Source organism: Cupressus sempervirens, chromosome 3 (assembly GCF_028749045.1).
Source record: "Cupressus sempervirens isolate cs-2001-9-10 chromosome 3, ASM2874904v1, whole genome shotgun sequence".
Taxonomy (NCBI): Eukaryota; Viridiplantae; Streptophyta; class Pinopsida; order Cupressales; family Cupressaceae; genus Cupressus; species Cupressus sempervirens.
This window is the reverse complement of record NC_143120.1, coordinates 1,012,564,522-1,012,580,535: the sequence shown is the minus strand read 5'-3', so window position 1 is coordinate 1,012,580,535 and position 16,014 is coordinate 1,012,564,522. Positions and strand designations below refer to the sequence as shown.

General features: G+C 34.7%; 1 protein-coding gene across 3 annotated transcripts in view; it reads right to left on the bottom strand.

The window, feature by feature from the left end:
• The window catches only part of LOC149570174 (Acid phosphatase/vanadium-dependent haloperoxidase-related protein), a 101,418-nt gene extending 91,267 nt beyond the window's left edge, over positions 1-10,151 (bottom strand). For 2 of the 3 annotated variants that reach the window (XM_089822827.1, XM_089822828.1), the window contains exons 1-4: positions 9,808-10,137; positions 9,223-9,354; positions 9,080-9,117; positions 8,929-8,995 (exon numbers count right to left, since the gene is read on the bottom strand). In XM_089822827.1, coding sequence (XP_089678953.1) covers positions 8,929-8,995; positions 9,080-9,117; positions 9,223-9,354; positions 9,808-9,987 — 417 coding nt within the window. In that variant the 5' untranslated portion in view covers positions 9,988-10,137. Of the gene's footprint in view, positions 1-8,928; positions 8,996-9,079; positions 9,118-9,222; positions 9,355-9,807 lie in introns of all 3 variants that reach the window. The other variant, XM_089822826.1, reaches the window with a different exon arrangement.
• Between the last annotated feature and the right edge of the window lie 5,863 nt (positions 10,152-16,014).

The following is a 16,014-nucleotide window of genomic DNA, read 5'->3' as shown; positions in this document are numbered from 1 at the left end:
TCTCTTTTCTTTAGGAATATGAATATAAACTGGACACCAAATATTCTTAGGTGGCTTAAATCTGGTTTGTTGCCTATAAATACTTCTTCAGGAGTTGTATTTTCCAATATTGAGTGAGGACATCTATTTTGAATATAAACAACATTATTAGAAGCTTTGGTCCAAAAAAAAGGTATGAAGATTTTGATCATGCATCATAGCTCTGGCTGATTTTATAATGGATTTGTTTTTCTGTTCTGTGACTCCATTCTATTGAGGATTATATGGTACAAAAAACTCCCTCTTAATCCCAACAGAAATGCAAAAAAATTTAAAGATTTCTGAGATGTATTCACCTCCATTATCTGATCTTAGGGTTTTAATTTTCTGTCCAGACTGGTTTTCAACGAGGGCTTTGAATTCTTTGAATTTGGATAACACTTTGATTGATTCCTTTTGTTTAAGGAAGTAAATACAAGTTCTCCTAGAATAGTCATCTATAAAGATCACATAGTAGAGACATCCATTTAGGGAAGGTACAGACATAGGACCACATAGATCAAGTTGAATAAGTTCAAGTACAGAATTAAATTTGTGTTCAATTTTGGGAAAGGACCCTTTTGTGTTTTTACCTAGGGCACATCCTTTGCAAATGCCTAAATGATTAGGTTTAAGACTAGGTAGCCCTGCTACAATTTTTCCTATATATGATAAGGCATGGAAATGAAGGTGACCTAGTCCTCTATGCCATATTTCATTTGTGTTTGATGTTTCATGATTTAGGGCTAAATTTTGATGATTACAAAGTTTATATAAACTTCCATCTCTAAATCCAATGGATATAGCTTTCTTGATATTAGAATTCTTTGGCCAACATAATACTTTATCTTCTTGGAAGGTGATACGATACCCTTGATCGGCAAGACTGGAGATGGAGACCAAATTTCTTTTTATGCCAGGTACAAATAAAACATTCTTAAGTTGAAGAGTAATACCTGAATTTATTTGATGAACATGATCCAATACCTTTTACCGGGTATGTAGAGTTGTCTCCAATGGTTACTTCTTCAAAGGAGTATCCTTCAAGGCTTTCAAATTTATCTCTAAAGCCTGTGATATGTCGTGAAGCTCCACTGTCTATGATCCAAATGTTTTTGTTGGAGTTTAATTCACTTGAGAGTGCTAGATAGAATGCGAAGTTTTCATCTTTTTCATCTTTGATTTCTACTAGTGCTGCTTGAATCTTCTTTCGCTCTAGATAGAAGTAATGAGTGTGACCAAATTTGTCACATTTGAAGCATTGTACTTTTGACCAATCTCTTTTCTTGTGTGATTTGTTGAATTCCTTTCTATTTCGTCTAAATTTCCCTTTCTTTTATTTATTGTTGGTATTGGTTTGAAGAGCTTGAATGTCTCCCTCTTGATTTAAACCGATTCCTCTAAACTAATCTTGACTTTTCTTGAGTACATTCGTTTTTAAGTAATTCAAACTTAGGAAGATCAAGTCGAGAAATTAGACCACGAATAAATGTTTCCCAAGATAGTGGTAGTCCTTTTAGAGCTATGATGCTAAGTTCTTTATCATCTATATGATTTCCAATAGTCGCAAGTTGATCTTTCAACTCCGAAATTCTTAAGAAGTAATTGATTCTCCATTGTTCATTTTGATGTATAGTAGATCTTGCTTCAATGTTAGCAATCTACTAGTGTTATTAATTTCGAAAGTATTCTTAATTGTGGAAAACATTTCAAAAGCTGTCTTAAGAATTGATATAGAGGGGAAAATGTGATCCTTTATAAACTCTATGATAATCTTCATGGCTTTGTTGTTGTGTCTTTTCCATGTTGTTTCGTTTAGATCATTTTCTAGTATCGGTTTATTTGACTCTATATATTCTTCTAATTTCATCTCTCATAGAATAATCATAACTTGAATTTTTCATGATGCAAAATTTGAAGCTTCTTCAAGTCTATCCTCTAACCTTACGTGATTCACCATTTTAAATTGAAGATATTTAAAATCTGATATTTAACAATTTTTAAATTGAATTTCTCTATCAAAATAGCTCTAATACCATATAAAAGTATAGGATCTCTGATAGAGATCAGATGTAATATCACTGTATGTAATTTTGTTGCTTCAAAATGATTTGTTAACTCCAAATATATATATTAGGTTGATTTATTGAATTAATTGATGATATATGAAATGTGTGACAGTCTGAATCTGTTATTTGTTGCAACTTGTATGATGGCCAATAATGGAATAGAGCATTGTCGATTTGATTGGTGTCTATAAAACTCGGCGGCATCATTATTAATATGGAGGAAAGAGTACATACCCCCGTAGGGGCGTGACTCTATGTGGCCAATGGCCACGTAGGGTCATGTCCCTACGTGGATATGCACTCATAGTTGGCCATATAAGATAAGGCCTAAAAAATGCTTAATGCAACCCGATACTAATGCCAGATGCAAATTATTATAAGCCCACGCAGACATAAATATGAGTATCGAGTGATTAGGAATTTCAGATTACATTGTGTGTGTGTGTGTGTGTGGAAGGAATCATATATAGAAACACGGTATCAATATCACTTCTACTGAAGCTATACTTTGACAATTGTTCACATCATATGACTGGTGATGCTGAAAAGTTTGAAAACATAGAAGAATATGATGGAGGATGTGTTAAGACTCGATAATGATGCTCCATCTTTTGTCAAATGAAAAGGATTCAATGTGCTGAATGAAAAGATTTGATGTTATAATGCTTATTGGGTTCAAGGACTATAATACAATGTGCTAAGTGTTGCACAACTAAACAACATAGGTCACTAACTAGAGTTTCTAAACCGAAAGGTGAAAATCTATGATGCTATTGGAAAGTTGATTGGTACTGGTGATCAGTCCCAAGGTAACTTATTATATCTGAATTCTATTGCAAACACGTGCCTTATTGCAAGAAGTGAAGGAAGAAATGAAGTTGTTTGATTATGGCATAAAAGGTTCTGTCATGTTAACTTTGATAACCTGATTAAGATTAGTAAGAACCAAAGAGTTAGAGGTTTGCCGAGATTATGCAAGCTTGACAAAGTGATGTGTAAGGAATGTTAGATTGGTAAGATGACAAAGTCAAATTTTTCAAGCACATCCTATTTATCTGATAATATACTAAAGTAGGTTTATATTGATCTTTATGGTCCTATGAAAGTGCAAAGTTATTAAGGTGACCGGTATTTCATTTTGCTTGTTGATGACTTCTCTAGGATGATGTTTGTAGTGTTTTTGAAGAAAAAATCTGATGAATTTCAAATGTTCAAATGGTATAAAGCAAGAGTTGAAAAGAAAACAGGTAAGCAACTAAAGTGCTTAAGATTTGATAGAGGAGGTGACTTTATTTTTGGTGAATTTACTATCTTCTAAAATGAGAATGAAATCAAAAAACAATTATCTGCACCAAGAACTCCATAACAAAATGGCATAGCTGAAAGAAGGAATAGATCTCTAGTTAATTGTGCTAGAACATTGTTGATTGAGAAGGGAGTTGCACAAACATTCTGAGAGAAGCCATTAGTACTGCTGTTTACACCCTCAATCGAGTACAATTGAAGAAAGGTACAAACAAGACTCCTTATGAATTGTGGTATGGGCATACACCTAATGTTAGTTACTTTAAAACCTTTGGAAGTAGGTGTTAGATACTGAGAGATATTAGAAATAGAAATTTTGATTCTAAAGGAGATGAAGGAATATTTCTAAGATAATCTACAAAAAGCAAAGCCTATAAATGTTTCAATGAAGCTACTAACAAAATTGTGAAAAGTGCAAATATAAGGATTGATGAGTTTGCAAATAAGAATGAAGAAGATAGCAAAAAGGAACCTGAAGTCTATCAAAGATTTGCATATGTTTAGGAAGGAGTTCCTAATACCTTACCCAAGCTATAGCAAGATGAAACCGGGGAACCAATTGAGCCCCCACCAAGTGAAGAAAATGTTGAACAACAATGAACCGAGCCTGTCTTAGCAAAGTATGTCAAAAGGAACCATTCACCGAACTAGATAACTGGAAATAAAGATGAAGGAGTCATAACAAGACGTAAGTTAAGAGAGGGCATGTTTGATTTCTAAATTTGAGCCCAGACCAATCAAGGATGCTCTAGTTAATAAAGATTGGATTTGTACAAAGAACAACACATGGTCATTGATACCGAGACCTAAAGACAAAAATGTTATTGGTACTAAATGGATTTTCAAGAATAAGTTGAATGAGAATGGAGAAGTGACAAGAAACAAAGCATGACTCGTGTGTAAAGGATATGCTCAGGAGGAAGGCATTGATAATGGTGAGACATTTGCCCCTATTGCTAGACTAGAAGATGCGAGAATTCTACTTGCATATGTTGCTTATAAAGGATTAAAGGTTTATCAAATGGATGTAAAGTCTTCATTTTTTAATGGAGTATTGGAAGAAAAGATATACATTGAACAACCAGAAGGATTTGTTGAGAAAGACAAGAAGAACATGGTATACAAACTAAACAAGGCACTGTATAGTTTGAAACAGGCACCTTGAGCATGGCATGAAAGACTCCACTCATACGTGATGAGAATTGGTTTCATTACAACTAGTGAGAACAATAATCTATACTTGAAAAGTGAATTTGATGATAAGGTATTATTGGCTCAAATATTTGTTGATGATATATTTGGAGGAAATGAGCTGATGCATAGATCATTTGCTGATGAAATGAGGAAGGAATTTGAAATGTCAATGATAGGTGAGATCAAATTCTTAATTGGCTTTCAAGTTCAATAAACCAAGGATGGGATATCCGTTACACAATCAAAGTATATTAAGGAGATCTTGAAAACTTTTGGGATGGAAGACTCAAGACCGGTTGGAACACCGATGATAACTAAATGCAAATTATCAAAGGACGATGACTCTACCAAGGTAAATGAGACCTTTTACAGATCAACGACTTGTAAGCTATAGTATGTGGTACATAGTAGACCTGATATTGCTCATGTTTTGGTATGGTGGCAAGATTTTCTTCTAATCCTAAAGAGACACGTGTGACTGATGTGAAGAGAATCTTTAGATATCTGAAAGGAATTGAAGATTATGGCTAATGGTATAGAAAGAATGGAGATTTTGAACTAAAGGTGTATATTGATGCTAATTGGGGAGGTAATGTGGATGATAGAAAAAGAACAAGTGGAGGAGCTTTCTTTTTAGAAGAAAGACTAGTGACATGGATAAGTAAAAAAGCAAAGTTGCATTTCACAATCTACTGTTGAGGTTGAATATGTTGCTGCTGAAATAAATTGTTCAAATATTATGTGGATCAAATAGTTTGAAGGGATACAAGAGGAAGTAAATGGTCCCGTGATAATACCAGTGCTAAAAACATTTCAAAGAACTGGTGATGCATTCCAAGACAAAGAACATATCAATCAAGTATCACTATTTGAGAGAACAAGTTCAAAAGAAACAAGTGAAACTAGAGTATGTAAAGTCAAAAAAGCAGGTTGTTGAATCTTCACCAAGCCATTACCTAAGAATACTTTCACGTACCTAAGAGGTAAACTAGGGGTCATTCCCCTATCTAATGTTCATTAAAGAAAGTTGCATGCTGCATCAATTCATGCTTTATCAGAATATATGTCTATGAGTTGATATTGATGCTTACTCTGTAGGAGCCACCTAAAGTTGTCACAAATGTAAAAGCTGTAAGGAAATAGAAATAAATAGTACAAGCGAGGTATAAGGTATAACTCCACAGAAAATTAATTTCAGTTTTGAGATACCTTTGACATTGTTATCAAAGGGAGAGAATATGAGTAAGGGAGATGAATACCAAGGGAGAAAATGAGAAAGATAAAGTGGGATGAGCAAAAAAATACAGTTAAAGGAAGCAGACAAAGAATGAAGAAGGAGAAGCATAATCAAAGGGGGAGACTACAACATTAAAGCAGATGTGTTGCCAAGGAAGATTACGGTTGATTAAGTTTACTGATGTTGATATTGAATGGTATATTTCAAATGTGTTGTCATCAATGTCAAAGGGGGAGATTGTTACTAAAACTAATATTGCTACTCAAGGGTATACCAAGTAGAGGAAAGTGTGAATCAAGTGAAGGAAAGAGTTATTGTAAAGTGTGTGTTGATCAACCAAATAAAGAAGAGTGTGAAGAAGAGGATTGAGCAAAAAGGAGATTTGAACAAGCAAAGGTAGTTGCTATATTCACGGATCATTTCAGTGTTACTTTCTAACCATTATAGCAGAAAATCTCTTAAACAAATGGATCTAACAATCTTATTCGTAAATCCTTTGTAAGGTGTCATTCTAATGCATGTACTAAGTCCTTTAGTAAGGCCACTCATGAATAGGGTGAACAAATCTAGCTGATCTTTGGTGAAAATTCCCTAACAAGGTCACATTTAAGTTTTTAATAGATGTGCTTGTAACCTTTAACAGGGTCAGCTCTTAACCGAGCTCACTTCAGAAGAGTAAATTTCTTTGTGGGTGACAATTCCCACGATGGATTTAACCCAAATTGGGTTTCCACGTTAAATACTAGTGTTAATGTGTTATTGGATGTGTTTCATGTTATTTCATGTTTTTATATGCATTAAGTTGTAAACTGTTGTTGGTCGATTGAATATCTACCGAATTATATATTGATAAGTATAAAAAGGTACAAATTGCTTTAAAGGATCTATGATAGTTGATTCACCCCACCCCCCCAGTTATCCAACGGTTTGGTTTCTCTCTGTGGGAAGTTGCTTTGGAAGCTTCTCTTTGTGGGAAGTTGGTTTCTTGGTTGTCAAGGCTAGGAAGTTGGTTGGTGTTGATTTTCTTAAGGGAGTTTTCTTTAAAGATCCTAAAACCTTCTAAGTTCCTTCTTCACTCCAAGTTTCGTCTTCTACCATAGGTGTCTTCCCTTGGTGATGGTGTTTGGTGCAGTGTTTCAAGTGTTTCTTCTTTGTGGGTTATTGAGTTCCTATTTATTGAGATGGGAAAGATGGTTGGTTCTAGGTTTTTTAAGCTAGGGTGCTTCAATGATCTCTAACCATCTTTTTTTCCATCTCCTTTGCGATGCAGGAGCATCCAGTGATGTAAAGGCAATCCTATATCACCCAATAATATGGTTAGTTTTTGTTTTTGTTTAATGTGTTTGTATTTCTGGATACCCATTTGGGCCAGATAAAGATTCCAACTCTCATAGTTCCACTATCAAATTTTTGGGTTAGTGTTTTTGAGCACCTCGGGATACGTGTCAGTGTAGAAAATGGGTTATTTTGTGATTGAAACATAGTTATGGTGAGTTAGAGGGTTTAAGTTGGAGGGTGATTGTACTTGTGATTTCAAGCACTCTAGATAAAGAATCAAGTCAAAAGGCTTTATGGTTTGAAAGTTATTACAGTTTTAAGTTGCCTAGAGACCCCCTACGAATGCTTCGAAGTCAAATTTGAGGCACTAAACGGCCTCGTACGAGCCTAAAAAATGGAGAATGAGTGAGGCTTGTCCACAAGGCTACAAAGCGCTCAGAGAATTTTCCGAAAATGTAAACAGTTCGTCAATCGGAGTATCGGAGCAAAAGTTATGCCTCCCGAAAGTTGGACTACCATTTCTGGACGCTTTTAATTTTACACTAACTTCTGATGTGTCTTCTAGAACCTTCTGCTTTAGCAGTTGATGCCAAATGGCATATTCTAAAATGCATTCCTAACCCTAAACCTAATTCGGGTTACTTAAGGTCATTTCTTGCGTTCTTTAGACAGTTTTTGTGGAGTTTGGGAGAAGGTATTGTGAGAAGGGTTTTTCTCTAAAATCTACTAGAAGCCCATAGGGCATGTAGTTGAGTCTATTTTCATTGTACTGAATGTAATAGCATATCATTTCTGATAATAAATTATCTTTTTCCTATTGTGTTCATTTTGTCTTGGGTTGTGCCCTCATCACTTTGTGGACCTTTCTTGTTGGAGGTGTTTCACAATGTTGTTGGTGTTAGGTTTTCTAGAGGTTTCTCTTTGTGGGAAGCTTCTTAGGAGTCTTCTCTTTCTGGGTTTTAGGTATCTTGATTGTTGAGGTTAGAAAGTTGGTTGGTGCTGATTTTCTTAAGGGAGGGAACTTTGATGATCTCAATCCGACTTCCTCCTTTTCCTCAGGGTTCCTAGTCCACTAGAGGTATCTTACATCGGTGTTGGTGGCTAGTGTAGTTGCTTGGGTTGATTCTCTTTGTGGGGCTTTGGGTTCCTGTTAGTTGAGATGGGGAAGTTGTTTGGCTCTGATTTTTCTCCATTATCCAAGTTAAAAAATTGGATCATTGACATTTAATTTCATCTATGACATAAATAGAAGCATCCTTTAAACGCTTAAAATAGTACCAAAGAAACACATTGCATGGACTCATCAAGTCATTTTTGCTGGCTGATAAATTGGAGGGAACCAAAGGGCCGTGGATTCTGCAGCATAATATACTCATACTCATTTGGCTCTTCCCTAAACAGAAATTTATTTACAGACTATTGGGAAAGGAAGCTCTGGACCATTCATGATCTTCAAAGTTTCCATTACATTTGTATTAGAAATAACCCTGAAAACCCAGTGGACTTGGCTTAATGTTAAGGTGTTGCTATTCTCGAGGCAATGATCAAGCAACGCCACTTACCATGGTCCTGTGTTTGTAAGGGAGTCATCTTGGACAAAACTGTGTGTAAGGTCCAAGGTGAATTTTGACACATTGGCAGCATTCTCAATCACAATGAATACACATGGTGTGAGTGTTTACCAATCTCCCGACAAGAACAAAACCTCAAATGTACTGCTTTTCAATTCTATTAATTCATTTTGAAAGTTAACAGTATTCAATTCTATTAATCCATTTTGCATTCTTCAAAAACTTTCAACCTTAATGACCAAGTAAGAAAAGGTACCTGGGCATCATACATGATAAGTCCTGCAATCACAACCGACAATCCAAACAAAGAATCTGCGAACCCCCTGAATTGGAAACAACAGAAATTAGAGCCGCACAACTTACTCCTTTTGTTCTGAAACAGCAAAATATTTAGATACAAAGCTTACCTCTCTAAACCAATGGCTGTTGCAGCGGCCACAACACTCTGCAACTCACAAACCCATATCTCAAATCAAAACCTTTAGAAGCAATAAAAATTAAAAATCGCTCAAATCAACTTATAGCATTCTTAGATGAATAATTGTGTTACAGAAGAATGACTGGAAGGCATGCCGCCAGAAGTTAAAGCCAACTCCCAATTGAAGCCTCTTCCCAGCACAGCAGGCACAAATGGTTTCAATAACTGGCTGCCCAAACCGGCCACAGTTGCCGATATTAATACCTTCAATTACAACATATATTTGCAGTCATTGACCTCATACATGAACATCTTAAATCAGCTCACTAAAACAAAACTTAAGAAAAAATTATTCGAACAAAACAAAGGTAGAAAATCATCAAGAGAAGTAAGCACAATTTGCTAGGTACTGCATGAATTTGGCCTGTAGAGGACATTAAAAGCTATCTAATCTTATTTGATATCCACGTTCTCTTTTCTTTATGCCCAATTTTACAGTTCGAATGCCCACATGGAAATTTTCTTATATTCACAATTCCAATGGCCACGTGAAAAAATAATTAACTAATATTCCAATTTAACATTTGATAATTTTACACCCGTATTCACAACTTCGATACCCACATTCAAAAGATTGGTATATTTCATACCCACATCATTGTTAATATAAATTGTATACTATTTGTATAATGACTCATTGAGATCTGTGACAGTCACCTGGTTATGAATGAGTTCTTCTAGTCCAGCTCTGACTCTTATTCTTAATTTCGGTAAATCATTATGTTTTGAGTGGCTGAAATGAAAAGTTTTTCTCAACCATGGACGTGGCCTTTGAAGAACCTGAGAAGAACAAGACTTAGGTATTCTCGTAAGGGGATTGTTAGCCAAAGAATCCATGAACGACGGTGGATCTGGAAGCGAAAGCAGTACAGGTACTTAGATAAAGCTACAGCTTGTTTTGAGAAAGAACAGAGTTGACTAAGCGGCTAAAATAACTCTTAAACGGGACCGTTTAGAGGCACTCCAACCTTTCAAATCTCTTGGGATTGAATGTGCGCCTTATACTATTTCGTTATTTCAGCGTTATTTGAACGGAATTGTGCCTCTGTATCGAAAAGATTCGTTTTTTGGGCGTGAAATGTGGGGTCGAAGATCCAAAGTTTATGAGAATGATATGAAAAATGTAACTTTATAATTAATGGAAAGGACCTATCTAAAAATGAAAAAAGAAAAAAGTTTTTTTTTTGGCTTTTGTAATTTAGTGTAAATAATCCTACTATGTTTAGAATTAGTGTATTTATATGTAGACAATATATTAGATAGATAGATAGATAAAATTTTAACGTCCACGAAGCCAAAAATAGTCTATGAATATTGTTATTAAGATAATTAAAAATAAGTTATATTTGATTTTTATTTTGTAAGTAAAAGTTTTTTTTTTTCTATTTTTTAGAAAGTAAGTTAAATTTTATTTTATTTTTGAACAATAAATTAGATTTTTTATTAGAAATTGTGTTGACATCTTTTAGATATATTGTCATTGTGAAATGCAATGCCCTCTTTTGTTCTCATCTTTTTGCACCTTCATTCCTTCTTCCCCTTCTTTTATTTTTCTTATTTTTGTCCTTGCAGTAGTTTTAAATTATATTGTAAAAAAAAGTATGTATTGTAAATGATATTGTATTAGAGAATATAAAATATATTGTAATGTATATTTAATTCTATTTTAAAATATTAAATTATATTACTATATTATATCTAGATTATAATAATATATTATGAGTTGTAATATTTATCTATAGCATGTATGTATTACAAATTTAATATAATAAATATTTTAGAATAGCTTAATGTGGAATCCCACATTACATTTCTATCCTTTGAAAATCCTAGTCTAGTAGTTCAATCATTTCATCACAACAAATTACAACAATGCCCCCCTAACTATGACTCTTGATATATTATAATTTTGTTCAAAAATAACAATAATATATAGTAAAAATATGTATATACATATAATATGTACTATATCAATTGTTAATAGATTTATTTATATAATTATATATTTGTATATTTGTAATTTTATATTAAAAATATGAGGAGCTTGGAAAAAGGGCTCTTATATGAGAACCAATTGAGAGCCAATCGTATTTGAGATAAATAAATTGAATAATATAGAAAATAAATAAATAAATAACAAAACTTTAGAAATATTCAATTTATGAAAAAATAGTTACTCTTTATTGGTTCAAAACATTGTACTATTTTAGAATTATAATGCTTAAATGCATATATTTTTAATATTTGTAATTAAACTTGAAAGACAATAAATATATTTTTCAAATTTTAATTATTATATTGTGATAGATAAAAATATATATTAAAAAAAATTAAAAATTAGATTTAAAAACTTTTTAGCATAATTACATTTTATAATTATTTTTAATAATAATTATACAAAATAATTAAGTTATATATTTTTTATAATTATTTATGTACTTATTTATAGCATTGCATTACATTTGCATGCCATCCATAGAGCCAAGAACCATATATCAATACACTTACTATGAAAGTAGTGTTTGCATTTGGATAAAATTGTGCATATCTCCTCCTCTATGAATTTGCTTAATTCAAGGGTCGGCCTCCCACTCCTGAGAATTAATTCGCCCTATGTGGGGGAAATCCTCCTCCTAGGTGAAATAAAGTCACTAGTGCAACAAAGAATTATGGTGACAACTATGAGAATTCCTAACAAATATTAAAAAATATATGCATTTAAACATTATAATTCTAAAATAGTACAATGTTTTGAACTAATAACTATTTTTCATAAATTGAATATTTCTAAAGTATCTCCAAAGCATCACCTAGATCCAATGAGTGCTAAGTGTTCCATTTATTCTCATGAGAGATGGATTCGTGTTAAATCACTATTCATGAAACATAGGTCAATGAGTTTGACTCAAAAATTACACAGTTAAATTTGATAGCAATATCACAATTTGACTTGTTGTGGAAATTATCTCCTACTTATCAATTGATGAGTTTAAGGGGCTGCCTAATGAATGGTTTATAAGGCACAACCCTTGGTGAAGGTTTTGCAAATGGGATTGAAAGAAAAATATGTTTAACCATGGAGGGAGCTCTGTAGTTAAGCGCGCTCAAGCTAAAGTAGTACTGGGATGGGTGACCTCCCAAGAAGTCGATGTGCTTCACCTCTATGAGCATCACCTAAATCCAATGAGTGCTGAGTGTTCCATTTATTCTCATGAGAGATGGATTTGTGTTGAATCACTACTCATGAAACATGAGTGAATGAGTTTGACTCAAAAATTACATAGCTAAATCCTGGTAGCAATATCACAATTTGACTTGCTGTGGAAATTATCTCCTATTTATGAATTGATGAGCTTAAGGGGCTTCCTAATGAATGGTTCATAAGGCACAACACTTGGTGGAGGTTTTGCAACTAGGGTTGCAAGTAGAGTGGATTTAACCATGGAGGGAACTTCGTAGTTAAGCACACTCAAGATGGAGTAGTACTGGGATGAGTGACTTCCCAAGAAGTCTCGGTGCTTCACCTTGGTGAGCATCACCTAGATCCAATGAGTGCTAAGTGTTCTATTTATTCTCACAAGAGATGGATTTGTATTGACTCACTATTCATGAAACATGGGTCAATGAGTTTGACTCAAAAAGTACATAGTTAAATCCTAATAGCAATATCACAATTTGACTTGTTGTGGAAATTATCTCCTACTTATCAATGGATGAGCTTAAGGGGCTTCCTAATGAATGGCTCATAAGGCACAACACTTGATGAAGGTTTTTCAAATGGGGTTGCAAGAAGAGTGGGTTTAACCATGGAGGAAACTCTATCATTAAGTGCACTCAAGCTGGAGTAGTATTGGGATTGGTAACCTCCATGGAAGTCTCAGTGCTTCACCTCTATGAACATCACCTAGATCCAATGAGTGCTAAGTGTTCCATTTATTCTCAGGAGAGATGGATTCAAGTTGAATAACTACTCATAAAACATGGGTCAATGAGTAGCAATATCATAATTTGACTTTCTGTGGAAATTATCTCCTACTTATCAATTGATGAGGCTTCCTAATGAATGGTTCACAAGGCACAACACTTGGTGAAGGTTTTGCAAATGGGGTTACAAGTAGAGTGGGTTTAACCATGGAGGGAACTTTGTAGTTAAGCGTGCTCAAGCTGGAGTAGTTATGGAATGGGTGACCTCTTGAGAAGTCTCGGTGCTTCACCTCTATAAGCATCACCTAGATCCGATGAGTGCTAAGTGTTCCATTTATTCAAACCCAAGGTAAAAGATCCTAGCATGGTTAGACAACAAGTCCATTTCCACTAGTCATAACATAATCCAAAATTACAAGTAGGGACCAACAATGGTCATACATAAGATGAGGACTCAAAGTTACCACCACTCATCTATTGGACACCATGCTAAAGACAAACGTTGACTCCTAAAATTTGGCTAAGTATGAAATCCTGAAGCCTTGAAATTTTCTAGAATATTTATCTTAACTCGGAGAGGTTTGGAACCTATCTCAAATGAATCGTTGCATTTATTAAAATATATCTTAAGTATACCAAGAAGGTGTGCAACCTAAAAGGGTAGCCAAAACACCTCACAAAATTTTTTGATCAAGTCAAAAAGTGCCCACTAGTCGCCCAAGTAGGTTTTCTCACAAACCCATGTGACACTTTACTACAGCAAAGCGACACTTTTTACTATAGTCATGCGATACTTTTTGTCTAGGCGATACTTTTCCTTATAGCCAGGTGATACTTTCTATTATGGCTAGGCAATACTTCTTACTATGGCCAGGCGACACTTTTCCAATGTTGTATGGCATTTCTCACAACTATGGTGTGATACTTTTCTTGTATCACTCAATGCTGAATGAATGCCACCCAAGTTCAAAACCAAAAGGCAAGACAACAAGATAAAAAGGCAAACAACGTAAGAAACTCCATACCGGGGAGTACCAAAACCATAGTAGTCAAGGAAACATCACTCAAAGGCATGAAATACAAGACACCAAGCAATAGGAAGTAGAAACTATCTATCCATCTAATCCATAATAGCATATGAAGGGACAAGTGGAAAGCAACATCGCAATGTGCATACATGGTTCATAAACCAAACATCATATGAAGAAAACATGAACAACTAAACTTGTACTCGATTCCTCCCAACCATAATAGCAACATGAGACCTCAAGGGCCCTAGTCATCCACCAAGCATAACATCCCAAACTGCCAACTAGATAGTCAGAGTTGTCTTATGAGGGCATTACTACTACAATGTAATAACATCATAAGAACAAGAAGATCTAACATGTTAATCCAACAAAGCATAGATACTCCAATTAATAGTGAATCACATCATCTAACCCTATGCTAAAACATCATAATAAAGGAATGCATCTACAAAACTAACGTCATCTAAATATGATATCTAATTAAAGCATAAAAAACAAGGAAACATACTCTAAAAATCCAAATATACCAAGTGAACATCAAGCATCCGCCTCAACTGGAAATAGACCATCTTTGTACATCATTCCCCAACAATGGAAAGATAGCTACACCTTCCAACCATGTGGAACATGTAGGCACACTCTTGTCATACTGATGGAGATAGTGATCTAACCACAAACACACACAAAACAATTGTCCATGGCTAACACTCACGCTAGATAGTAATGAGGATTGAAACTAAGATCATGAGACAATGCAAATACAACAAGTCATGGTTAGACACTCTAGAGGTCAACTATGTAGGGACTCAATGGAGAGTAAGTCACTAGGCATCAAGGAGCCCAAGCTAAGTATTGTGTGGCATCAACTCCCGAAGGAGGCTCAACCACTATGTCCTCGAATCAATCTGGGTGCTCACATTTTTAAGTGTCCTCGAAACAACTTCGGGTGCTCACTATTTTAATTATCTTAGATTTATTACCCAGTAATTTATTTAGTTATCACTTATTTAGATTTATTACCCTACATATCCATGCTCATCACATGATGAGTGTCCATAGGCAATGCATATTCCCAACCTAACCCCAATGAACGTAACTCCATCGATAAACATCGAGAGGTTGGGCCTCGTAAGCACTTGAAAAATGCACATGCATGTGCTCATGCATGGGTGCACCAACTACACAAAGATCATAAATAACAAGGGTTGGATGAGAACACAAGCAAAAATACCAAGTATAACAAAATCACTCAACTTGCCTATATCTAAGAGCACAAATTCTACACGAATCCCAATGAACAAAGAAATCAAACATTGTGACTCACTCCATCGGCCTAAATCTAGGAGTACAGATTCTACACGAATCCCAATGATGCAAGAAAACCATACATCATGAACTCACTTGATGGGCCTTAATCTAGGAGTATGGATTCTACACAAATCCCAGCGTCCATGAAATAACAACAAGGGTTCGACCAGAAACAATAACACTAGGTACAAAATCACTCAACCAAACACAAAGTTAGGAGTACCAACGTGACACACATCCCAATGCAAACATAAAGATGCAATAGCGGTCAGATATAAATCCCATGGATAATCTAAATCCATGACCAACACCATGCCAAGAAAACCTGAGAAAACTGGGCAACACAAATTGAGGCAAAAACATCAAAAACCCAATGTTGACTAAAATCAACAAAAATAAAACCCATTCTAACCTTGGGTAAATGAGCCACAAAAATCTAATAAAATTCAGGTTTGAACACCGTATGCAAAAATGACCAACATAACAGTGCAAAATCCTAAAGCCACATCCCAAAAATTAGGAAAATGCTCATACCCAACCATCTAGGTAGAGCTAGCGATCAGAAATGAGGGGGACACTAGGCCTCAACCTCCTACCAAAT